This window comes from Oncorhynchus mykiss, chromosome 26 (assembly GCF_057628025.1).
Source record: "Oncorhynchus mykiss isolate SJ-2025 chromosome 26, ASM5762802v1, whole genome shotgun sequence".
NCBI lineage: Eukaryota > Metazoa > Chordata > Actinopteri > Salmoniformes > Salmonidae > Oncorhynchus > Oncorhynchus mykiss.
In genome coordinates, this window is record NC_143047.1 from 18,946,779 (window position 1) to 18,967,682 (window position 20,904).

General features: G+C 44.3%; 1 protein-coding gene across 5 annotated transcripts in view; it reads right to left on the minus strand.

Annotated features, from left to right (window-relative positions):
• The window catches only part of LOC110506534 (E3 ubiquitin-protein ligase arkadia-C), a 51,312-nt gene that overhangs the window by 15,094 nt on the left and 15,314 nt on the right, over nt 1–20,904 (minus strand). For 4 of the 5 annotated variants that reach the window (XM_021586221.3, XM_021586219.3, XM_021586220.3 and 1 more), the window contains exon 3: nt 8,893–9,019. In XM_021586221.3, coding sequence (XP_021441896.3) covers nt 8,893–9,019 — 127 coding nt within the window. Of the gene's footprint in view, nt 1–8,892; nt 9,020–19,413; nt 19,557–20,904 lie in introns of those variants that run through there. The other variant, XM_090222322.1, reaches the window with a different exon arrangement.

Genomic DNA, 20,904 nt, shown 5'->3' on the forward strand with positions numbered 1-20,904 from the left:
CTGTGCAAACCTTTGAGAACCATATATAAAGATCACGTTTGTTTTACACACATAGTTTCTTCCACACCACCCACTAACAAACTCCAAAACAACCCTGTGGAAAACACAATTCAACATCCAACACACAGAAACACCTCTACCTCATTTGGCCTCAGCTACCACACACATTTTCTCAAGTCACAAACATTGTGCATCATTGACTGTGCTCTCTTTCCTCTCCCTTTCGCAGTCTTCCTCTCTCCCCATCTCACTGCCTCACTCTTTCCTCCTGCCTTCCGCTCTCTCGTGTGATGTGGGAGTCCAGAGAGTGTCAGTGTGCCGTAAAGCAGGATGAGAGGGGGGAGCCTAGGGGATAGAGTGCCTGCCGTAAAGCAGCCTGTCATGGAGAGATGAGGCTGTGGAAGAGAGGGAGAGCAGTGAACCAGGCCTGAGGGCCAAGACCAGGCTGAGGGAAGGGGAGAGCCAGGAGCAGAGAGACTCTTGCTCCTCTCAACACAGGGCTGCTGCTGGAACCTCTAAACCACAGGATGCATCATTAAAACAATAAGATTACAGACAAGCATGGTGGGCTGCTGCTTTTCCAGTGAGACCAGTGTGTGTGTGCACAACAATAGCAACGCCACACACACACACACACCTAAGAAGTCCTTCTAATAAGCAGGCGTGTGAGAGAGTGTGTCCACTCACACAATTCAGCAGAAGAAATGCCTAACTGCTGTGGGCTGCATTGGTGCTGTGATGTGTGTGTGTGTGTGTGTGTGTGTGTGTGTTTGTGTGTGTGTGTGTGTGTGGGAGGGGGGGGGTTCCCATTAGCTCATACTGCAGTCCATTCCATTTCCTGTCAGATGGACACACTTTACAACAAACGAAAAAGAACGGAAGGCAACAAAAACCTATTAGTGCAACTTCTGATGTTGGCAATGCAGAATAGAGGAAGAAAAGCCTCCATGGCATGTCCCATGGGGCAGTTCACACACACACCATGTGGAGCAGTGAAGGTGGTACACACAGAGAGCCAGTACAGGAGGTGTGGCTTGATTGCACTGTAATTGGCACCTGCTCCTCCTCTCTCCCACCTTAGGGCCCAGGGAGCAGGCTAGCTCACCTCGGGGCCCAGGGAACAGGCTAGCCCACCAGGGACAAGCACCTAATTACCCACAACGTAGACCTGGGATTATTTTGTAAATACCTGTTTACCACAGTGGCCTCTGAGGGGTGGAGGCGAGGGGAAAACAGAACACAGTAAACATGAACACTGTGGGAACTGGGGGCTTGGCAGGACCAGGGTTTTGCCATCTCCACGCAGATCTGCCAAATGCCTGAGGGCTTAGAGAGGGCTCGACAGTGGGGTAATGTGGGGCTAACTGCAGGGACAGGATCTATGGACTGTGTATAAAGGCTATGGTACTGGGGAGGGCAACACAATTAAGAGACTAAATAGAATGTGTGTGGAAACAAACAATATGAAGCACCTGGTACTACATTAACAGCAAGACAGAAGCGCAAGCTGTATGTTCTGCACCAAAATCCAAAGCCTTCACTGATACTGAATATGGCACTTATGCATACTCACACCCTCTATCCCAACCTTTATCCTCTCTGCACAGTAAACAAAGGATCTTTCAGCGGAAAACCGGTATTGCTCATCCTGCTGCCCTTTAACCTCCACATCCAGTACTCCTCGCTACACCTCCCCCTTCAGAAACAGCCCTTCTCTGCATTCTCCTGCAAGCCAGGGCAGCTCTGGGAGGTGCAGGCAGAGATGTGGAAATAAAACACACACACACACACTCTCCCGTAACTAACTACTCTGCTCATTCACTTCCCGGAAATACCTAGGGAGAATATGGTCAGCCTAGCATGAAGAGAGAGGGAGAGAAGGAAGATAGAGAAGGGAGGGAGAGAGATAAGGGGAGAGAGAGATAAGGGGAGAGAGAGATAAGGGAGTGAGGGATATCTACAGGGAGAGAGGGAGCGATACAGTAAGAGAGCGGAGGGAGGGAGATTAAGGAAGAGAGCGAGGGGGTGGGAGGAAGAGTGATAGAGCAAGTGAGGGAGCGCCAGAGAGGGAGGAGGGAGAGCAAGGGCTGGGGTGAGGGAGAGAGCAATGCTTATGTAAACCCATCTGTATCACACTCCAAATATTTACAAGTTCTCTGAAAAAGACAGCCCTTTTCTATTTCTTAGAGGGCCCTTACTGATCTCTCCCCCCCTTACTGATCTCCCCCCCCCCTTACTGATCTCCTCCCCCCCTTACTGATCTCCTCCCCCCCTTACTGATCTCCCCCCCCCCCCCCCCCTTACTGATCTCTTCCACCCTGAATATTTCTGAAAAGGCCAGGCACGTTTAGCTTTATCAACTCCTGGATAACACCGTTTAAAATAAGTCACACTGCACAGCCTGAATAAATCTACAGAGGAGCACCGTCAGGGAACAATCAATCACGGGCAAGCTAATCGCGTGTCTGTGGGACAGATGGAACATGGGAGAAATTAACAGGGCCACTGAAGCTCCAGTCAGTCAAGCCAAGTGGGTGAAATCCTCCATTGGGGTTCCAGACCTGAAGAATGGGCTCACTGAGATGGTGAGCCCAGAGAGAGTGGTCAGATGAGCTGGCCTCTGGAAGGGGGGCTTGGCTTCACTGCTAAAAACAACCGGAGGCATGTGGCCTGATCCCCAGTGCAGCTCTTCTCTGGGTATGCTATACACTATGCAGAGCTATAGAGAGACTCTGCCTGCTCCCCCGCTATTCCACTCCACAGCAGCCTGAACTGGTCTCTAACCCGGTTCTTTAACTGCTCATCCACGCTACTAAACAACAGTATGTTATTACTCTTCTTGTTCCTGCTCTGGTTCCTCTTCACACACACACACACACACACACAGGTCCGGCATTTTCCTGAGATGTGAAGACTTGGTGCTATTAACCCCATCCCCCTGTCTAGAAAACCCCCCCGGTTTTCCCCCACTCCCCGCATTCCACTCACAGCACACAGCACATACACACAGAGAACTGGGAGCCTGGAGATGAGTCATGTCAACGGTCAGAGCCTGAGAGAGGGAGCCCCACCAACTGACCTTAGGTTTCACACAGAGGGTCCCATTCTGGGAACAGCCAGACACGACTCAACATTTCATTGCACTGCCCTACATACAGAACAAATATCCTTCATCTAAAAACCTACCCTTGAAAACAACATGATCACAATTAAAGGTTGACCGATTAATTAGGGCCGATTTCCAATTGTTATGAAACTTGAAATCGGTATTTTTGGACACCGATTTTTTTTTACACCTTTATTTAATCTTTATTTAACTAGTCAGTTAAGAACACATTCTTATTTTCAATGACGGCCTAGGAACGGTGTGTTAACTGCCTTGTTCAGGGGCAGAACGACAGATTTTTACCTTGTCAGCTTGGGGATTCAATCTTGCAACCTTACAGTTAACTTGTCCAACACTCAAACCACCTGCCTCTCATTGCACTCCACGAGGAGCCTGCCTGTTACATGAATGTAGTAAGCCAAGGTAAGTTGCTAGCTAGCATTAAACTTATCTTATAAAAAACAATCACTCAATCATAATCACTAGTTAACTACACATGGTTGATGATATTACTCGTTTATCTTGCGGTGCGTATTCACAAAAAAGGATTGTCCTTGCTCCAATGTGTACCTAACCATAAACATCAATGCCTTTCTTAAAATCAATACACAGAAGTATATATTTTGAAACCTGCATATTTAGCTAAAATAAATCCAGGTTAGCAGGCAATATTAACCAGGTGAAATTGTGTCACTTCTCTTGCATTCATTGCACGCAGAGTCAGTGTATATGCAACAGTTTGGGCCACCTAATTTGCCAGAATTTTACATAACTATGACATAACATTGAAGGTTGTACAATGTAACAGGAATATTTAGACTTATGGATGCCACCCGTTAGATAAAATACGGAACGGTTCCGTATTTCACTGAAAGAATAAACATCTTGTTTTTGAGATGATAGTTTCCGGATCCGACCATATTAATGACCTAAGGCTCGTATTTCTGTGTGTTATTATGTTATAATTAAGTCTATGATTTGATAGAGCAGTCTGACTGAGCGATGGTAGGCACCAGCAGGCTCATAAGCATTCATTCAAACAGCACTTTCGTGGGTTTCGCCAGCAGCTCTTCGCTGTTTATGACTTCAAGCTTATCAACTCCCGAGATTAGGCTGGCGTAACCAATGTGAAATTGCTAGCTAGTTAGCGCGCTAATAGCGTTTCAAACGTAACTCGCTCTGAGACTTGGAGTGGTTGTTTCCCTTGCTCTGCATGGGTAACGCTGCTTCGAGGGTGGCTGTTGTCAATGTGTTCCTGGTTCGAGTCCAGGTAGCGGCGAGGAGAGGGATGGAAGCTATACTGTTACACTGGCAATACTAAAGTGCTTATAAGAACATCCAATAGTCAAAGGTTACTGAAATACAAATGGTATAGAGAGAAATAGTCCTATAATTCCTATAATAACTACAATCCAAAAGTTCTTATATTGAAGACTCATGTTAAAAGGAACCACCAGCTTTCATATGTTCTCATGTTCTGAGCAAGGAACTGAAACGTTAGCTTTCTTACATGGCACATATTGCACTTTTACTTTCTTCTCCAACACTTTGTTTTTGCATTATTTAAACCAAATTGAACATGTTTCATTATTTATTTGAGGCTAAATTGATTTTATTGATGTATTATATTAAGTTAAAATAAGTGTTCATTCAGTATTGTTGTAATAGTTATTATTACCAAAAACAAATTGATTAATTGGTATCAGCTTTTTTTTGGTCCTCCAATAATCGGTATTGGCATTGAAAAATCATAATCGGTCGACCTCTAATCACAATCCTTGCAGGCACTAAATCTATTATACGATAGATACTGTAGGCCAATATCATAGGACTCTAACTGGGCAGATATGGAGTTGCCTATTTTAGTGTTTGTAGAATGTGGAGGGGGCTCCTCTCATCCTGAAAATAATGGGAAGTGATGCCACATGACTGGTCATACCAGAGAGACAGGAGGCTTCTAGAACCTTCTCTGGCCCCAAAGGGCCTGTTTAGACAGAACACTCCATGACACGGCTGTGCTGTGTACCTCCTCTCTAACCATCATAGAGGCGGCCATATTTGGCTGATTATCTTCCTGAAAGCATAATGACCGGTTTTAACAAACCATAAACTTATCAATAACAATGCTAGCATGCTATGCCAAGGATTACATTAGTAAGGAGCATAATTACACAAGGTGGATTAGCTAGCTAGTTAACACACTATACAGCGACAGGAACCAACCAATCCACTAACATGCAAGTGAATGACACGGCCTCATTAAGTTTGCACTTATGTAGCTAGCTGAGTATTTACTGAAGCAAATTAGTGGCTCATTCAAGGACACAGCAGCTGGGAGGCTCACCTGTGATTACTAGCAAACTATCTCCTCTCCAGTCAGCCATCCATTCCCCTGATCAATAGGCCTTACTTACTGCCACCCTGAACATCTGCATGTCATTCAGATTAAATGGAAAAAAACATGAAAATGCACTGGGCTCATTAGGCTGGCCACTCCTGATATCTTTAGACCTATGGTATGCTTTGTGCACATCTAGAGATTGGTGACAGGCACAGGGTTGAGAGAATTTGCCTATTCAGAAAACCTGCGGTAAACCTTGAAGTATTTTCAACTCTGCGTTTAAGGGTCTCTTTTCAAGATTAAAAAGGATAAACATTCAACTGCCGTGCTCAAAACTGGGAACTCTTAACTGGGAAATCTCAGACTTCAGTGAGTTCAAGAGATCTGGGAACTCAGAAGAAAACGAGCTCCAAATGGGAATATACATTTTGAATGGTAATCCAACGCACAATTGCAAGTTGGGAACTCGGGCCTATTTCTAGAGTTCCGACCTCAAGATCACGGACGTCATCATGATTCGCCATTGTTTTTTGTTGTTTTTTTTTGAGTTCCCGGTTGTCTTGAAAGCACCATAAATCCAGAGTATGCTAGACTGATGATAGAGTTTGATGCCAAAATTTGCCTACAAAGGACCGCCGCGCCACCTTCCTGTTCAAGTGAGCACAGCATAAGACTGAGTCCACAAATATCTTGTATGCTGCTGCATAAATGTAATATGCCATGTAGATATGTATACTGTAGCTAAGAAAGTAATACTAAATGTATGTTGTGTAGTAAGCTGTTTGTAGCCCATGTGCCTCACTCTAATAATATATATATTATCTATTTTCACCTCTTAATTTAACCTACTGTTCTGACTTGGTGGTGCCTATAACCTGTTTTAGAGAAATGCAATCATTGAATGTTGTAAGAGCTTTCATTGTCTGCCTATATGCCGCCTTTATTTATCCTATGGTTCTGAATTGGTGTACAGGGAGAATACTGTAAGAACAGCCCATTTCAAAAGTGCTAAACAAATAGTTATATTGAAAACATCTGTCCTAACTCGCTCATTAATTGAATGTCTTAATCAAAATAACAGATTGCCTCATCCTCACGTCGTCCCTTTACGCCATAGTTTGAACAACAATTGTCAGTAGAAACCACATTTCTTTAAGCAGTCAGCCATATCAGCTATGTTTTTTAAATTCAGTAAATTAGGCTGAATTAACTGTTTCGCTGCCAGACAAGGCTCCGCTGATAGCCAGGACTAGCAGTGGTAAGGTGTTGGGACTGCTGTTGGGACAGCTTTATGTACAGTGCATTTGTAAACCAAGATCGAACTCTTTGGCCTGAATGCCAAGCAGCACGTCTAGAGGAAACCTGGCACAATCCCTACGGTGAAGCATGGTGGTGTCAGCATCATGCTGTGGGGATGTGGATGAAAACCTGCTCCTGTTCCAACAGGACAACAGACCAGAGAATCTTGTTTCTCATGTTAGGAGTCCTTTAGGTGCCTTTTGGCAAACTCCAAGTGGGCGGTCATGTGCCTTTTACTGAGGTGTGGCTTCTGTCTGGCCAATCTACCATAAAGGCCTGATTGGTGGTGTGCTGCAGAGATGGCTGTCCTTCTGGAAGGTTCTCCCATCTCCACAGAGGAACTCAGGAGCTATGTCAGAGTGACCATCAGGTTTATGGTCACCTCCCTGACCAAGGCCCTTCTCCAATCAATTGAATTTACCACAGGTGGAATCCAATCAAGTTGTGGAAACATCTCAATGATGATCAATAGAAATAGGATGCACCTGAGCTCAATTTGGGCTCTCATAGTAATGGGTCTGAATACTTATGTAAATAAGACATTTTTAAAAAAAAATGTTAATACATTTCAAAAAATTCTAAAAAACTGTTTTTGCTTTGTCATTATGGGGTATTGTGTGTAGATAAATAAATAAAATGTTTTAGCGATTTTAAAATAAGGCTCTAACATAAAAACATTTGGAAAAAGTCAAGGGGTCTGAATACTTTCCGAAAGCACTAACAGTTTGTGGGCACCGTTTGTCACCGTTATAGTGCAATAAATGTGTTGTTTAGTGTTGTGGCTTTGCTGGCATGTATACAAGTTTTCTACAAGATAAACGCTACAGTAACTGAAACTGACCATTTGATTGTCTCTCATAAGAGACAACGCATATCACAAACAGAGAGCAATTCATTTGGGTTGACAGAGTGACTTTCTGGCAGGAGTGAAATTCACAGGCCTTCCTATTTCTGGCAGCAGAGGGTGAGATAATGGAATCAAGCTGGTGGAAATGATTCTTAGCGCTATGCACCAATACACCTTAATAACAATTAAAGACAGGAGAGGGGTTCAAGGAGAGAAAGACGAGGGGAGACAACTAGAAACAAATCCGAGAGGAACACCACTATAACAGTACCGATATACTGTAACATAGCGCTCTCACACTGGCACTGCTTTAAAATCCCAATGAATGAGATCAACCTTCCTCAGGTCATGGCAGAGAGGATTTTCAGAAGACATCCCACATGAGTCAGATAGAGAAATCATGTAGGCCTAGGTCTATGGAGAAAGACTACACTATGGGTACCCACTTCACAAAGCCTGCCAAAAGCCCTGGTAACCTGTAACCAGCTGGCATTTATTTCCCATGTTTAAGTAATCATATCGGTTCAGGAGATCGTGCCGCGAGAAGAAAAGCAAATCCACCTGGATCTAATGTCCTGGTTCTCTAAATCAGAGACTGTACCAGAGAAACCCTCAAACTAGACCTGGAGTTATCTGACAGGGGGATCAGAAGTAACTGGACCTGGATCAGAGTGAACTGAAAGTCAGATGAGAATGCCCTGGGGGAAGAGAGGGTCTCTCGTTAGATTGTTCATGGAGAGTGGTGAGAGAGCTTGGGTATTACTGTATGGAAGCCTTGCCCTTGAAGAAGACAGCGATAGCAACAGCTGGGAGAGCTGTGGAATGCCAGTGCAGTGCTGCAGCCTGCCAGCTTCACGGCCAATCCCAGATGTGCATTATCTCCCATGCCATAGCGATACCAGCAACTTCTCCATAGGGGCCAAATAGCACTCCAAGGGCCTACACTGCATTTCTGAGGTATCCTGGAAAAACACTGCCCCAGCACAATGTGACAGTCTCAGTAAATGTTATGACACACCACAGTTGACTGTGATTATATTGACAGAGCCACGAGGATAAAGTACTGTCAGTACTGCAGGGCCAGGCTGTCTCAGGACACAAATGAAGGCCGGTGCCATTTAGATTGCTTTCACAGCTTAAAGATGGGGGGAAATATTGAGATGGATGTTTTTTCTCCCGAGAGAGAGAATTTCACAGCCAAAGTACTTTACCATGTCACTTCATTCGATTTTCCACTGTGGTTCATTAGCTCTGTACAGCGTTGATCTCGTCAGAGAGGAGACAGGGGAAGGTGCTCACCTGAAGCCATCTCCCACGTTGACTATCTCCACCTCGCTGTCGGTGGAGGTGACGTTGATCTCCTCGCTGGCTGGGACAGGGGGTGCAGGGGTCGCCTCGATCACCACCACGTCTTCATCCAGAGAACCTGGAACACAACACAGTCAAATCAAAGTTATTCATCACATGCGCCGAATCAGATCAAATTTTATTTATTTGTCACATGCGCCGGATACAACAATAGACCTTACAGTGAAATGCTTACTTACAAGCCCTTAACCATACGTGCAGTTAAGAAAATAACTAAAAAAGAAAAATTAAGAAAAAGGTAAGAGATAAGAAAAACAAATCATTAAAGAGCAGCAGTGAACAACAATAGCGGGGCTATATACAGGGGGTACCAGTACAGAGTCAATGTGGAGGCTATATACAGGGGGTACCAGTACAGAGTCAATGTGGAGGCTATATACAGGGGGTACCAGTACAGAGTCAATGTGGAGGCTATATACAGGGGGTACCAGTACAGAGTCAATGTGGAGGCTATATACAGGGGGTACCAGTTCAGAGTCAATGTGGAGGCTATATACAGGGGGTACCAGTACAGAGTCAATGTGGAGGCTATATACAGGGGGTACCAGTACAGAGTCAATAGCGGGGCTATATACAGGGGGTACCAGTACAGAGTCAATGTGGAGGCTATATACAGGGGGTACCAGTACAGAGTCAATGTGGAGGCTATATACAGGGGGTACCAGTACAGAGTCAATGTGGAGGCTATATACAGGGGGTACCAGTACAGAGTCAATGTGGAGGCTATATACAGGGGGTACCAGTACAGAGTCAATGTGGAGGCTATATACAGGGGGTACCAGTACAGAGTCAATGTGGAGGCTATATACAGGGGGTACCAGTACAGAGTCAATGTGGAGGCTATATACAGGGGGTACCAGTACAGAGTCAATGTGGAGGCTATATACAGGGGGTACCAGTTCAGAGTCAATGTGGAGGCTATATACAGGGGGTACCAGTACAGAGTCAATGTGGAGGCTATATACAGGGGGTACCAGTACAGAGTCAATGTGGAGGCTATATACAGGGGGTACCAGTACAGAGTCAATGTGGAGGCTATATACAGGGGGTACCAGTTCAGAGTCAATGTGGAGGCTATATACAGGGGGTACCAGTACAGAGTCAATGTGGAGGCTATATACAGGGGGTACCAGTTCAGAGTCAATGTGGAGGCTATATACAGGGGGTACCAGTTCAGAGTCAATGTGGAGGCTATATACAGGGGGTACCAGTACAGAGTCAATGTGTCAATGCGCGAGGGCACCGGTGTCGAGGTAATTGAGATAATTATGTACATGCAGGTAGGGTTGTTAAATGAATACAACTGGTATAGACTATATAGTGAAATGCTTGCTTACGAACCTTTCCAATTTGTGCAGAGGAAAAAATGTTTGTTTTTTTAACACAAGAGGAAGAAAATAAAATACACAAGAATGGAGCTATGTACAGGGAGTACCAGTACCAGATCAATGTGGAGCTATATACAGGGAGTACCAGTACCAGCTCAATGTGGAGCTATATACAGGGAGTACCAGTACCAGATCAATGTGGAGCTATATACAGGGAGTACCAGTACCAGATCAATGTGGAGCTATATACAGGGAGTACCAGATTAATGTGGAGCTATATACAGGGAGTACCAGATCAATGTGGAGCTATATACAGGGAGTACCAGATCAATGTGGAGCTATATACAGGGAGTACCAGTACCAGATCAATGTGGAGCTATATAAAGGGAGTACCAGATCAATGTGGAGCTATATACAGGGAGTACCAGATCAATGTGGAGCTATATACGGGGAGTACCAGTACCAGATCAATGTGGAGCTATATACAGGGAGTACCAGATCAATGTGGAGCTATATACAGGGAGTACCAGATCAATGTGGAGCTACAGTGCCTTGCGAAAGTATTCGGCCCCCTTGAACTTTGCGACCTTTTGCCACATTTCAGGCTTCAAACATAAAGATATAAAACTGTATTTTTTTGTGAAGAATCAACAACAAGTGGGACACAATCATGAAGTGGAACGACATTTATTGGATATTTCAAACTTTTTTAACAAATCAAAAACTGAAAAATTGGGCGTGCAAAATTATTCAGCCCCTTTAGTTTCAGTGCAGCAAACTCTCTCCAGAAGTTCAGTGAGGATCTCTAAATGATCCAATGTTGACCTAAATGACTAATGATGATAAATACAATCCTCCTGTGTGTAATCAAGTCTCCGTATAAATGCACCTGCACTGTGATAGTCTCAGAGGTCCGTTAAAAGCGCAGAGAGCATCATGAAGAACAAGGAACACACCAGGCAGGTCCGAGATACTGTTGTGAAGAAGTTTAAAGCCGGATTTGGATACAAAAAGATTTCCCAAGCTTTAAACATCCCAAGGAGCACTGTGCAAGAGATAATATTGAAATGGAAGGAGTATCAGACCTCTGCAAATCTACCAAGACCTGGCCGCCCCTCTAAACTTTCAGCTCATACAAGGAGAAGACTGATCAGAGATGCAGCCAAGAGGCCCATGATCACTCTGGATGAACTGCAGAGATCTACAGCTGAGGTGGGAGACTCTGTCCATAGGACAACAATCAGTCGTATATTGCACAAATCTGGCCTTTATGGAAGAGTGGCAAGAAGAAAGCCATTTCTTAAAGATATCCATAAAAAGTATTGTTTAAGGTTTGCCACAAGTCACCTGGGAGACACACCAAACATGTGGAAGAAGGTGCTCTGGTCAGATGAAACCAAAATTGAACTTTTTGGCAACAATGCAAAACGTTATGTTTGGCGTAAAAGCAACACAGCTGAACACACCATCCCCACTGTCAAACATGGTGGTGGCAGCATCATGGTTTGGGCCTGCTTTTCTTCAGCAGGGACAGGGAAGATGGTTAAAATTGATGGGAAGATGGATGGAGCCAAATACAGGACCATTCTGGAAGAAAACCTGATGGAGTCTGCAAAAGACCTGAGACTGGGACGGAGATTTGTCTTCCAACAAGACAATGATCCAAAACATAAAGCAAAATCTACAATGGAATGGTTCAAAAATAAACATATCCAGGTGTTAGAATGGCCAAGTCAAAGTCCAGACCTGAATCCAATCGAGAATCTGTGGAAAGAACTGAAAACTGCTGTTCACAAATGCTCTCCATCCAACCTCACTGAGCTCGAGCTGTTTTGCAAGGAGGAATGGGAAAAAATGTCAGTCTCTCGATGTGCAAAACTGATAGAGACATACCCCAAGCGACTTACAGCTGTAATCGCAGCAAAAGGTGGCGCTACAAAGTATTAACTTAAGGGGGCTGAATAATTTTGCACGCCCAATTTTTCAGTTTTTGATTTGTTAAAAAAAGTTTGAAATATCCAATAAATGTCGTTCCACTTCATGATTGTGTCCCACTTGTTGTTGATTCTTCACAAAAAAATACAGTTTTATATCTTTATGTTTGAAGCCTGAAATGTGGCAAAAGGTCGCAAAGTTCAAGGGGGCCGAATACTTTCGCAAGGCACTGTATATACAGGGAGTAGCAGATCAATGTGGAGCTACATACAGGGAGTACCAGATCAATGTGGAGCTATATACAGGGAGTACCAGATCAATGTGGAGCTATATACAGGGAGTACCATATCAATGTGGAGCTATATACAGGGAGTACCATATCAGTGTGGAGCTTTATACAGGGAGTACCAGATAAACTATATACACACAAAAGTATGTGGACACCCCTTCAAATTAGTGGATTCTGCTATTTCAGCCACACTGGTTGCTAACAGTTGTATAAAATCGAGCACACATCCATGCAATCTTTTAATTTATTTAACCTTTATTTATTTAACTAGGCAAGTCAGTTAAGAACAAATTCTTATTTACAATGACGGCCTACCCCGGCCAAACCCTAACGACGCTGGGCCACTCGGGAGCCAAAAGCTTAGTGACTTTCAACATGGCACAGTCATAGGATGCTACCTTCCCAAACAGGTCAGCTCGTCAAATTTCTGCCCTGCTAGAGCTGCCCCGGTCAACTGTAAGTGCTGTTATTGTGGAAATGTTTATGCACAACAATGGCTCAGCCGCAAAGTGGTAGGCCACACAAGCCACAGAACAAGATAGCCAAGTGCCGAAGCGCATAAAAAAAATTGTCTGTCCTTGGTTGCAACACTCACTACGGAGTTCCAAACTGCCTCTGGAAGCAACATCAGCACAAGAACTGTTAGTCGGGAGCTTCACGAATTGGGTTTCCATGGCCAAACAGCCTCACACTAGACTAAGCCCGTAAGCATTCATTCAAACAGCACTTTAGTGCGTTTTGCCAGCAGCTCTTCGAAAGCACAGCGCTGTTTATGACTTCAAACCTACCAACCTAATGGCTGGTGTAACCGATTAACCGACCATCTGACAGTCCGACAGACGAATGTGGGTTTGGCGAATGCCAGGAGAACACTACCTGCCTGAATGCATAATGCCAACTGTAAAGTTTGGTGGAGGAGGAATAATGATCTGGAGCTGTTTCACGGTTTGGTCCAGGCCCCTTAGTTCCAGTGAATGGAAATATTAACGCTACAGCATACAATGACATTCTAGACGATTCTGTGTTTCCAATTTTGTGGCAGCAGTTTGGGGAAGGCCCTTACAAAGCGAGGTACAAACAGAAATGGTTTGTCGAGATCGGTGTGGAGGAACTTGACTGGCCTGAACAGAGCCCTGACCTCAACCCCATCGTCCACCTTTGGGATGAATTGGAACGCCGATTACGAGCCATGTATAATCGCCAAACATCAATGCCTGACCTCACTAATACTTATATGGCTGAATGGTAGCAAGTCCCCACAGCAATGTTCTAACATCTAGTGGAAAGCCTTCCCAGAGGAATGGAGGCTGTTCTAGCAGCAAAGAGGGGACCAACTCCATATAAATAACCAATGATTTTGAAATGAGATGTTCGACGAGCAGGTGTCCACATACTTTTGGTAATGTAGTATATGTCCATGAAGGCAGGGTAAAGTGACTAGGCATCCGAAAAGATAAGAGTATACTGGGGGGGAGACATCCAGCAATTTGACCTGTAAGTCCTGATGTAAACATTGTTGAACTGATAATGATCAAATGAGACTCTTTGCTACGTGAGAACCTTGGACTGTAGTCATATAAAGTGGCCAGAAATTATCTTTACGTAAATAAAATTGCAGCCATTTTAGTACACAGTTAATTCCAGAGAGGTTATACTGTACATGTCTGTTGCTGTATATAGCAGGCTCTGTTGCTAAGATGGCTGGTTGACAACACATCAGCTCATGTGTGTTACGCAGCAACATAAACAACCTCCACCAGCATCTTCTGGTGGTTCTTCCTCACCAGGGGAGAAACACACACAAAGCTAAATAGGAGTATTTAGTATCAGTATAAATGAATAGTGATTGTGGTGTGGGTGTGCAGGCTAACAGTCTGTGTACTGGGCCTGTGTGAAATGTAGGTCAGTAAATGCTGCTCTGCTCTCCACTGTCTGCAGGATTTGCAGTGCAATCTCTGCATCTGCACTCCGATTGGTCCCCTGTCCACGGTCTCTCGTTCCAGTTCTCATTTCAGCCATGCCTGACCTGGCCTCACGGTCAGGAAGAGGCCTGGAGTGTGTTCAATACACTTAACATTTCATCACATCGCAACCAGGAAGGCAAGAGGTGTGTTGTTTTTGTCACACCACCCCAAACAGCTTGTTCTAAATGTGGCCCTTAAACTCACTGTCAGTTTAATCTACAGACATATTTTACAAGATTAAAACTTACAGTTCAACAACTAAACTCATTCTAGTCCAGTGTATTATTACTATACTGAAATTATTTTCTAACATTAGGTTCAACTGTGCCATGTGTTGCCTCATAGATGCTGTGTTGTGTGTTTCTGTGTAGTGAGCAGTGGCTTGTTGCTCTCGTGAACATCAGCACTCCCGAGTGAGTTCTATTGCAGTGGTCCACTGGGTGCTGCTGCTAAGCACCCTCTCCTAACCTAGCTACCTCTCTCCCTCATGAAACATACTGCTCTACACAAACACTTCCTGGTTTAGACAATGTAAATAAGAAGACTATATGACCTCACATCTAAACTGTGAACAATAGCCGATGTGACGATTGACATGAACAAGTAAGAGAAATGTCCTGGCTGCTAGCTTTGAATAGAGATCTATTTCAGTGTGTAGTGTCTGCATTCTCCATTTTGCAGTTGAGAGAAGGCAGATTGTGACCTCAGGGGTGTATGCAGCTTGGCCTAACACACAGTATGGTCAGTTGCAGATAGAAATGTAATATATAGAACTGTCATGATTTTCGTACCCTACTGCATGGCATATGTTTATATTGCGACATGAATACAGGAATTACAGTACTAAAACACTCCTGTCATGTCCATGTATTTAAAGTCTTGTGAATAGGCAGCTTTGTGATTGGGCCTTTTTATGTCCATTACATTCATCCCCTCCTCTGGCCAATAGAGATCCATCTCCACTGACTGCCTCCCCCCCGCCTCTCATCTGCTGAACGATGGCATAGTTTCTCCTCAGAGCCCTTGTTGTTAGCAGGCTACAGTGGGGATTAGAGCTCAATACTTGAGTCAGTCCTCTCCACCCACCTACTTCCCATAGCAAAAGACACAGAGAGAGGCAGCCTTGCCCCATGACCCCCTCGATCCTTCCCCAGGGCCACTGAGTGGAAACACTATTACAGCTTAGCTACATGAAGACATTAAACTGAGAGAGGTGAAAAAGGGTCAGGCAGGAATGGAAAATGAAGAGTTCCTTGAAAATGTGTGTTCTTTGGCTTGTGTTGTAGCGGTGCAGCTCGGGAAACAGCGGGTGGTTGTCAGGAGTGCTGTGCTGCTCTACTCTGCTTTACTGTGGTGTGTTGTGGGAGGACAAGCAGGGTGCATAAACCCAGACACCTGCAGCTCAGACCGAGGAAGAGGAAAGGTTTCTGGGCTGCCAGGTTTAACGCGCTCCTGGTAGCAGAGCGGAGACACATGCCCTTTTGGTGCGAGGTCGGTTAGCCCCCCCATCAGCAGTACCTACCCACCTTGCGTGCAAAGTCTATTTTTCACACATATTCACAGGTCAGGGTGACTCAGGGGTGTGAGAGAGAGGAGCCAGTGAGTGACCTCAGTAGAACAAAGAGAATGTGCTTCATAATAATGACTGTGCACAAGACTGAGATATGTGGGAGGGAAGGTGCTATTGCTACTCAACAGGAAATTCAAATGTGCATATATAGTCAAACTTGAAATGTGTGTGTTCAGCACCGGGCCATTCTATAGCGCCTTTTATAGCGAGCGACGCACGCCCTCATTTGGATGTCTCAAAGTGAAACACATACATTAGAGCTCCATCAAAGCATTCATATTCATGGTAACTGCAGAAGAGCTGGCCTCAGAGGTTCCTAAAGAGGCGTATGAATATGAGGGGGAAAAAACTGTAATGTCTCTTGAACATAGCCCTCTTTGTTTCAGGCATTTTCAGCCTATGTAAATGTATAAAAATCCTAACAGGCTTGGCCATGCCCAGGGGTCATATTCCAGCAATCCCTTGGGCTTAACTTATTTGTGTGTATTCCACTACACAAGAGCTATGTCAAAAGAATGGAAAATGCTGGACTTCTCACTGCATCTACCCCTGGCACCTACAAAGATGCAGAGCTTAAACACTGAAGATTATTTTTTTTTAAATTAAACTGAGTCTTCAATACCCACAGATACATCCACAGAGATGTTCGCCTCGCTTCGAGTCCTTAGGAAACTATGCAGTTTTTAAATGACTATCGCCACCTGTAGCACTCACTTGTCATCATGAAGTGCTTTGAGAGGCTAGTCAAGGATCATATCACCTCCACCTTACCTGCCACCCTAGGCACACTTCAATTTGCATACAGCCCCGATAGGTCCACAGATGATGCAATTGCCATCACACTGCCCTATCCCATCTGGACAAGAGGAATACCTACGTAAGAAGCTATTCATTGACTACAGCTCAGCATTCAACACCATAATACCCTCCAAACTCATCATTAAGCTTGAGGCCCTGGGACTCAACCCCGCCCTGTGCAATTGGGTCCAGGACTTCCTGACGGGCCGCCCCCAGATGGTGAAGGTAGGAAACATCATCTCCACGTCGCTGACCCTCAACACTGGGGCCCCACAAGGGTGCATGCTCAGCCCCCTCCTGTATTCCCTGTTCACCCATGACTGCGCAGCCAAGCACCCCTCCAACTAAATCATAAAGTTTGCAGACGACACAACAGTAGTGGGCTTGTTGGCGTCCCCCCTTGGTTTGTGCCGTGTCGGAATTCTTTGTGGGCTATACTTGGCCTTGTCTCAGGATGGTAAGTTGGTGGTTGAAGATATCCCTCTAGTGGTAGGGGGGCTGTGCTTTGGCAAAGTGGGTGGGGTTATATCCTGCCTGTTCAGGGGTATCGTCGGACGGGGCCACAGTGTCTCCCAACACTTTCTGTCTTAGCCGCCAGTATTTATGCTGCAGTAGTTTGTGTCAGGGGGCTAGGGTCAGTCTGTTATATCTGGAGTATCTCTGCTGTCTTATCCGGTGTCCTGTGTGAATTTAAGTATGCTCTCTCTAATTCTCTCTCTTTTTCTCTCTCTCGGAGGACCTGAGCCCTAGGACCATGCCTCAGGACTACCTGGCCTGATGACTCCTTGCTGTCCCCAGTCCACCTGGTCGTGCTGTTGCTCCAGTTTCAACTGTTCTGCCTGCGGCTATGGAACACTGACCTGTTCACCGGACGTGCTACCTGTTCCAGATCTAATGTATTCAACTCTAGAGAAACAGCAGGAGCGGTAGAGATACTCTGAATGATCGGCTATGAAAAGCCAACTGATATTTAATTCTGAGGTGCTGACCTGTTGCACCCTCGACAACCATTGTGATTATTATTATTTTAACCTGCTGGTCATCTATGAACATTTGAACATCTTGGCCATGTTCTGTAATAATCTCCACCCGGCACAGCCAGAAGAGGACTGGCCACCCCTCATAGCTTGGTTCCTCTCTAGGTTTCTTCCTAGGTTTTGGCCTTTCATGGGAGTTTTTCCTAGCCACCGTGCTTCTACACCTGCATTGCTTGCTGTTTGGGGTTTTAGGCTGGGTTACTGTACATCACTTTGAGATATCAGCTGATGTAAGAAGGGCTTTATAAATACATTTGATTGATTGATTGATTTATGAGACCTACCTCTCACTCAAAGTCAACAAAACAAAGGAGAAGATCGTGGACTTCAGGAAACAGCACAGGGAGCACCCCCCTATCCACATCGAAGGGACAGTAGTGGAGAAGCTAGAAAGTTAAGTTCCTCCGCGTACACATTTCACAGACAAACTGAAATGGTCCATCCAGACAGACAGTGTGGTGAAGAAGGCGCAACAGTGCCTCTTCAACCTCAGGAGGCTGAAGAAATTTGTCTTGTCACCCAAAACTCTGACAAACTTTTACAGATGCACAATCGAGAAAATCTTGTCAAGCTGCATCACAGCCTGGTACAGCAACTGCACCACCCACAACCGCTAGGCTCTCCAGAGGGTGGTGCGGTCTGCACAATGTATCACCGGGGGCAAACTACCTGCCCTCCAGGACACATACAGCACCCGATGTCACAGGAAAGCCAAAAAGATTGTCATGGACAACAACCACCTGAGCCACTGCTTGTTCACCCCACTACCATCCAGAAGACAAGGTCAGTACAGGTGCACCAAAGCTGGGACCGAGAGACTGAAAAACAGCTTCCATCTCAAGGTCATCAGGTTGTTAACCTCTCTAGGGTACGGTAGCATCCCACCTCGTCAACAGCCAGTGAAACTGCAGGACGACAAATTCAAAACAACAGAAATCCAATAATTTTACACCATTTTAAAGATACACTTGTTGTAAATCCAGCCACAGTGTCCGATTTCAGAAAGACTTTACGACGAAAGCAAACCAAACTATTATGTTAGGTCAGAGCCAAGTCACAGAAAAACACAGCCATTTTTCCAGCCAAAGAGAGGAGTCACAAAAAGCAGAAATATCGAAAAAAATGTATCTTTGATGATCTTCATCAGATGACACTCATAAGACTTCATGTTACACAATACATGTATGTTTTGTTCGATAAAGTTCATATTTATATAAAAAAATCTGAGTTTACATTGGCGCCTTATATTCAGAAGTTCCAAAACATCCTTTGATTTTGCAGAGAGCCACATCAATTTACGGGAATACTCATAACACATTGCTAAAAGATACAACTGTTATGCATGTAATTTTAGATGCACTTCTCCTTAACGCAACCGCTGTGTCAGATTTTTTTTTTAACTTGACGGAAAAAGCATACCATGCAATAAATAATCTGAGTACAGCGCTCAGAGCCCAAACAACCCAAACAGATATCCTCCATGTTGTGGAGTCAACAGAAGTCAGAAATAGCATTATAAATATTCACTTACCTTTGATTATCTTCATCAGAATGCACTCCCAGGAATCCCAGTTCCACAATAAATGTTTTTTTTTCTTTTAGAAAATGTCCATCCTTTTGTCCAAATACCTCCTTTTGTTCACGCGTTCAGTACACAATCCAAACACACGACGCGATCACTGGGAGCAGATGAAAAGTCAAAAAGTTCAGTTACAGTCCATAGAAACATGACAAACGATGTATAGAATCAATCTTTAGGATGTTTTTAACATAAACCTTCAATAATGTTCCAACCGGAGAATTCCTTTGTCTGTAGAATTGCAATGGAACAGAGCTAACTATCACGTGAACGTGTGAGACTGAGCTCGTGACTCTCTGGCAGACCTCTGACTCATTCCCCTCTCATTCGCCCCCACTTCACAGTAGAAGCATCAAACAAGGTTCTAAAGATTGTTGACATCTAGTGGAAGCCTTAGGAAGTGCAATATGACCAATATCCCACTGTCCTCTTCGATAGGCAATGAGTTGAAAACCTACAAACCTCAGATTTCCCACTTCCTAGTTGGATTTTTTCTCAGGTTTTTGCCTGCAATATGAGTTATGTTATACTCATAGATATCATTCAAACAGTTTTAGAAACTTCTGAGTGTTTTCTATCCTAATTATATGCATGTTCTAGCTTTTATGGCTGAGTAGCAGGCAGTTTAATTTGGGCACGCTTTTCATCCAAAATTCCCAATGCTGCCCCCTACCCTAGAGAAGTCACTAACAGCCATCACTAACAGAGGCTGCTGCCAACATACAGACTCAAATCATTAGCCACTTTAATAAATGGATCACTAGTCACTTTATAAAATGTCAATCTAAATAATGCCACTTTAATAAAGTTACCATATCTTGCAATACTCATCTCATATGTACAGGTGAAGTCAGAAGTTTACATAGACTTAGGTTGGAGACATCAAAACACTTTTTTCAACCACTCCACACATTTCTTTTTAACAAACTATAGTTTTGGCAAGTCGGTTAGGACATCTATTTTGTGCATGACAAGTAATTTTTCCAACAATTGTTTACAGACAGATTATTTCACTGCATCACTATTCCAGGGGGTCAGAAGTTCACATACACTAAGTTGACTGTGCCTTTAAACAGCTTGGAAAAGTCCAGAAAAATATGTCATGGCTTTAGAAGCTTCTGATAGGCTAATTTATATCATTGGAGTCAATTGGAGTTGTACCCGTGGATGTATTTCAAGGCCTACCTTCAAACTCAGTGCCTCTTTGCTTGACATCATGGGGAAATCAAAAGAAATCAGCCAAGACCTCAGAAAATAATTGTAGACCTCCACAAGTCTGGTTCATCCTTGGGAGCAATTAAAGCTTGGTCGCAAATGGGTCTTCCAAATGGACAATGACCCCAAGCACACTTTGTGTCAAGGTATTGGAGTGGCCATCAAAAAGCCTTAACCTCAATCCTAAAGAACATTTGTCTGCAGACCTGAAAAAGCGTGTGTAAGCCA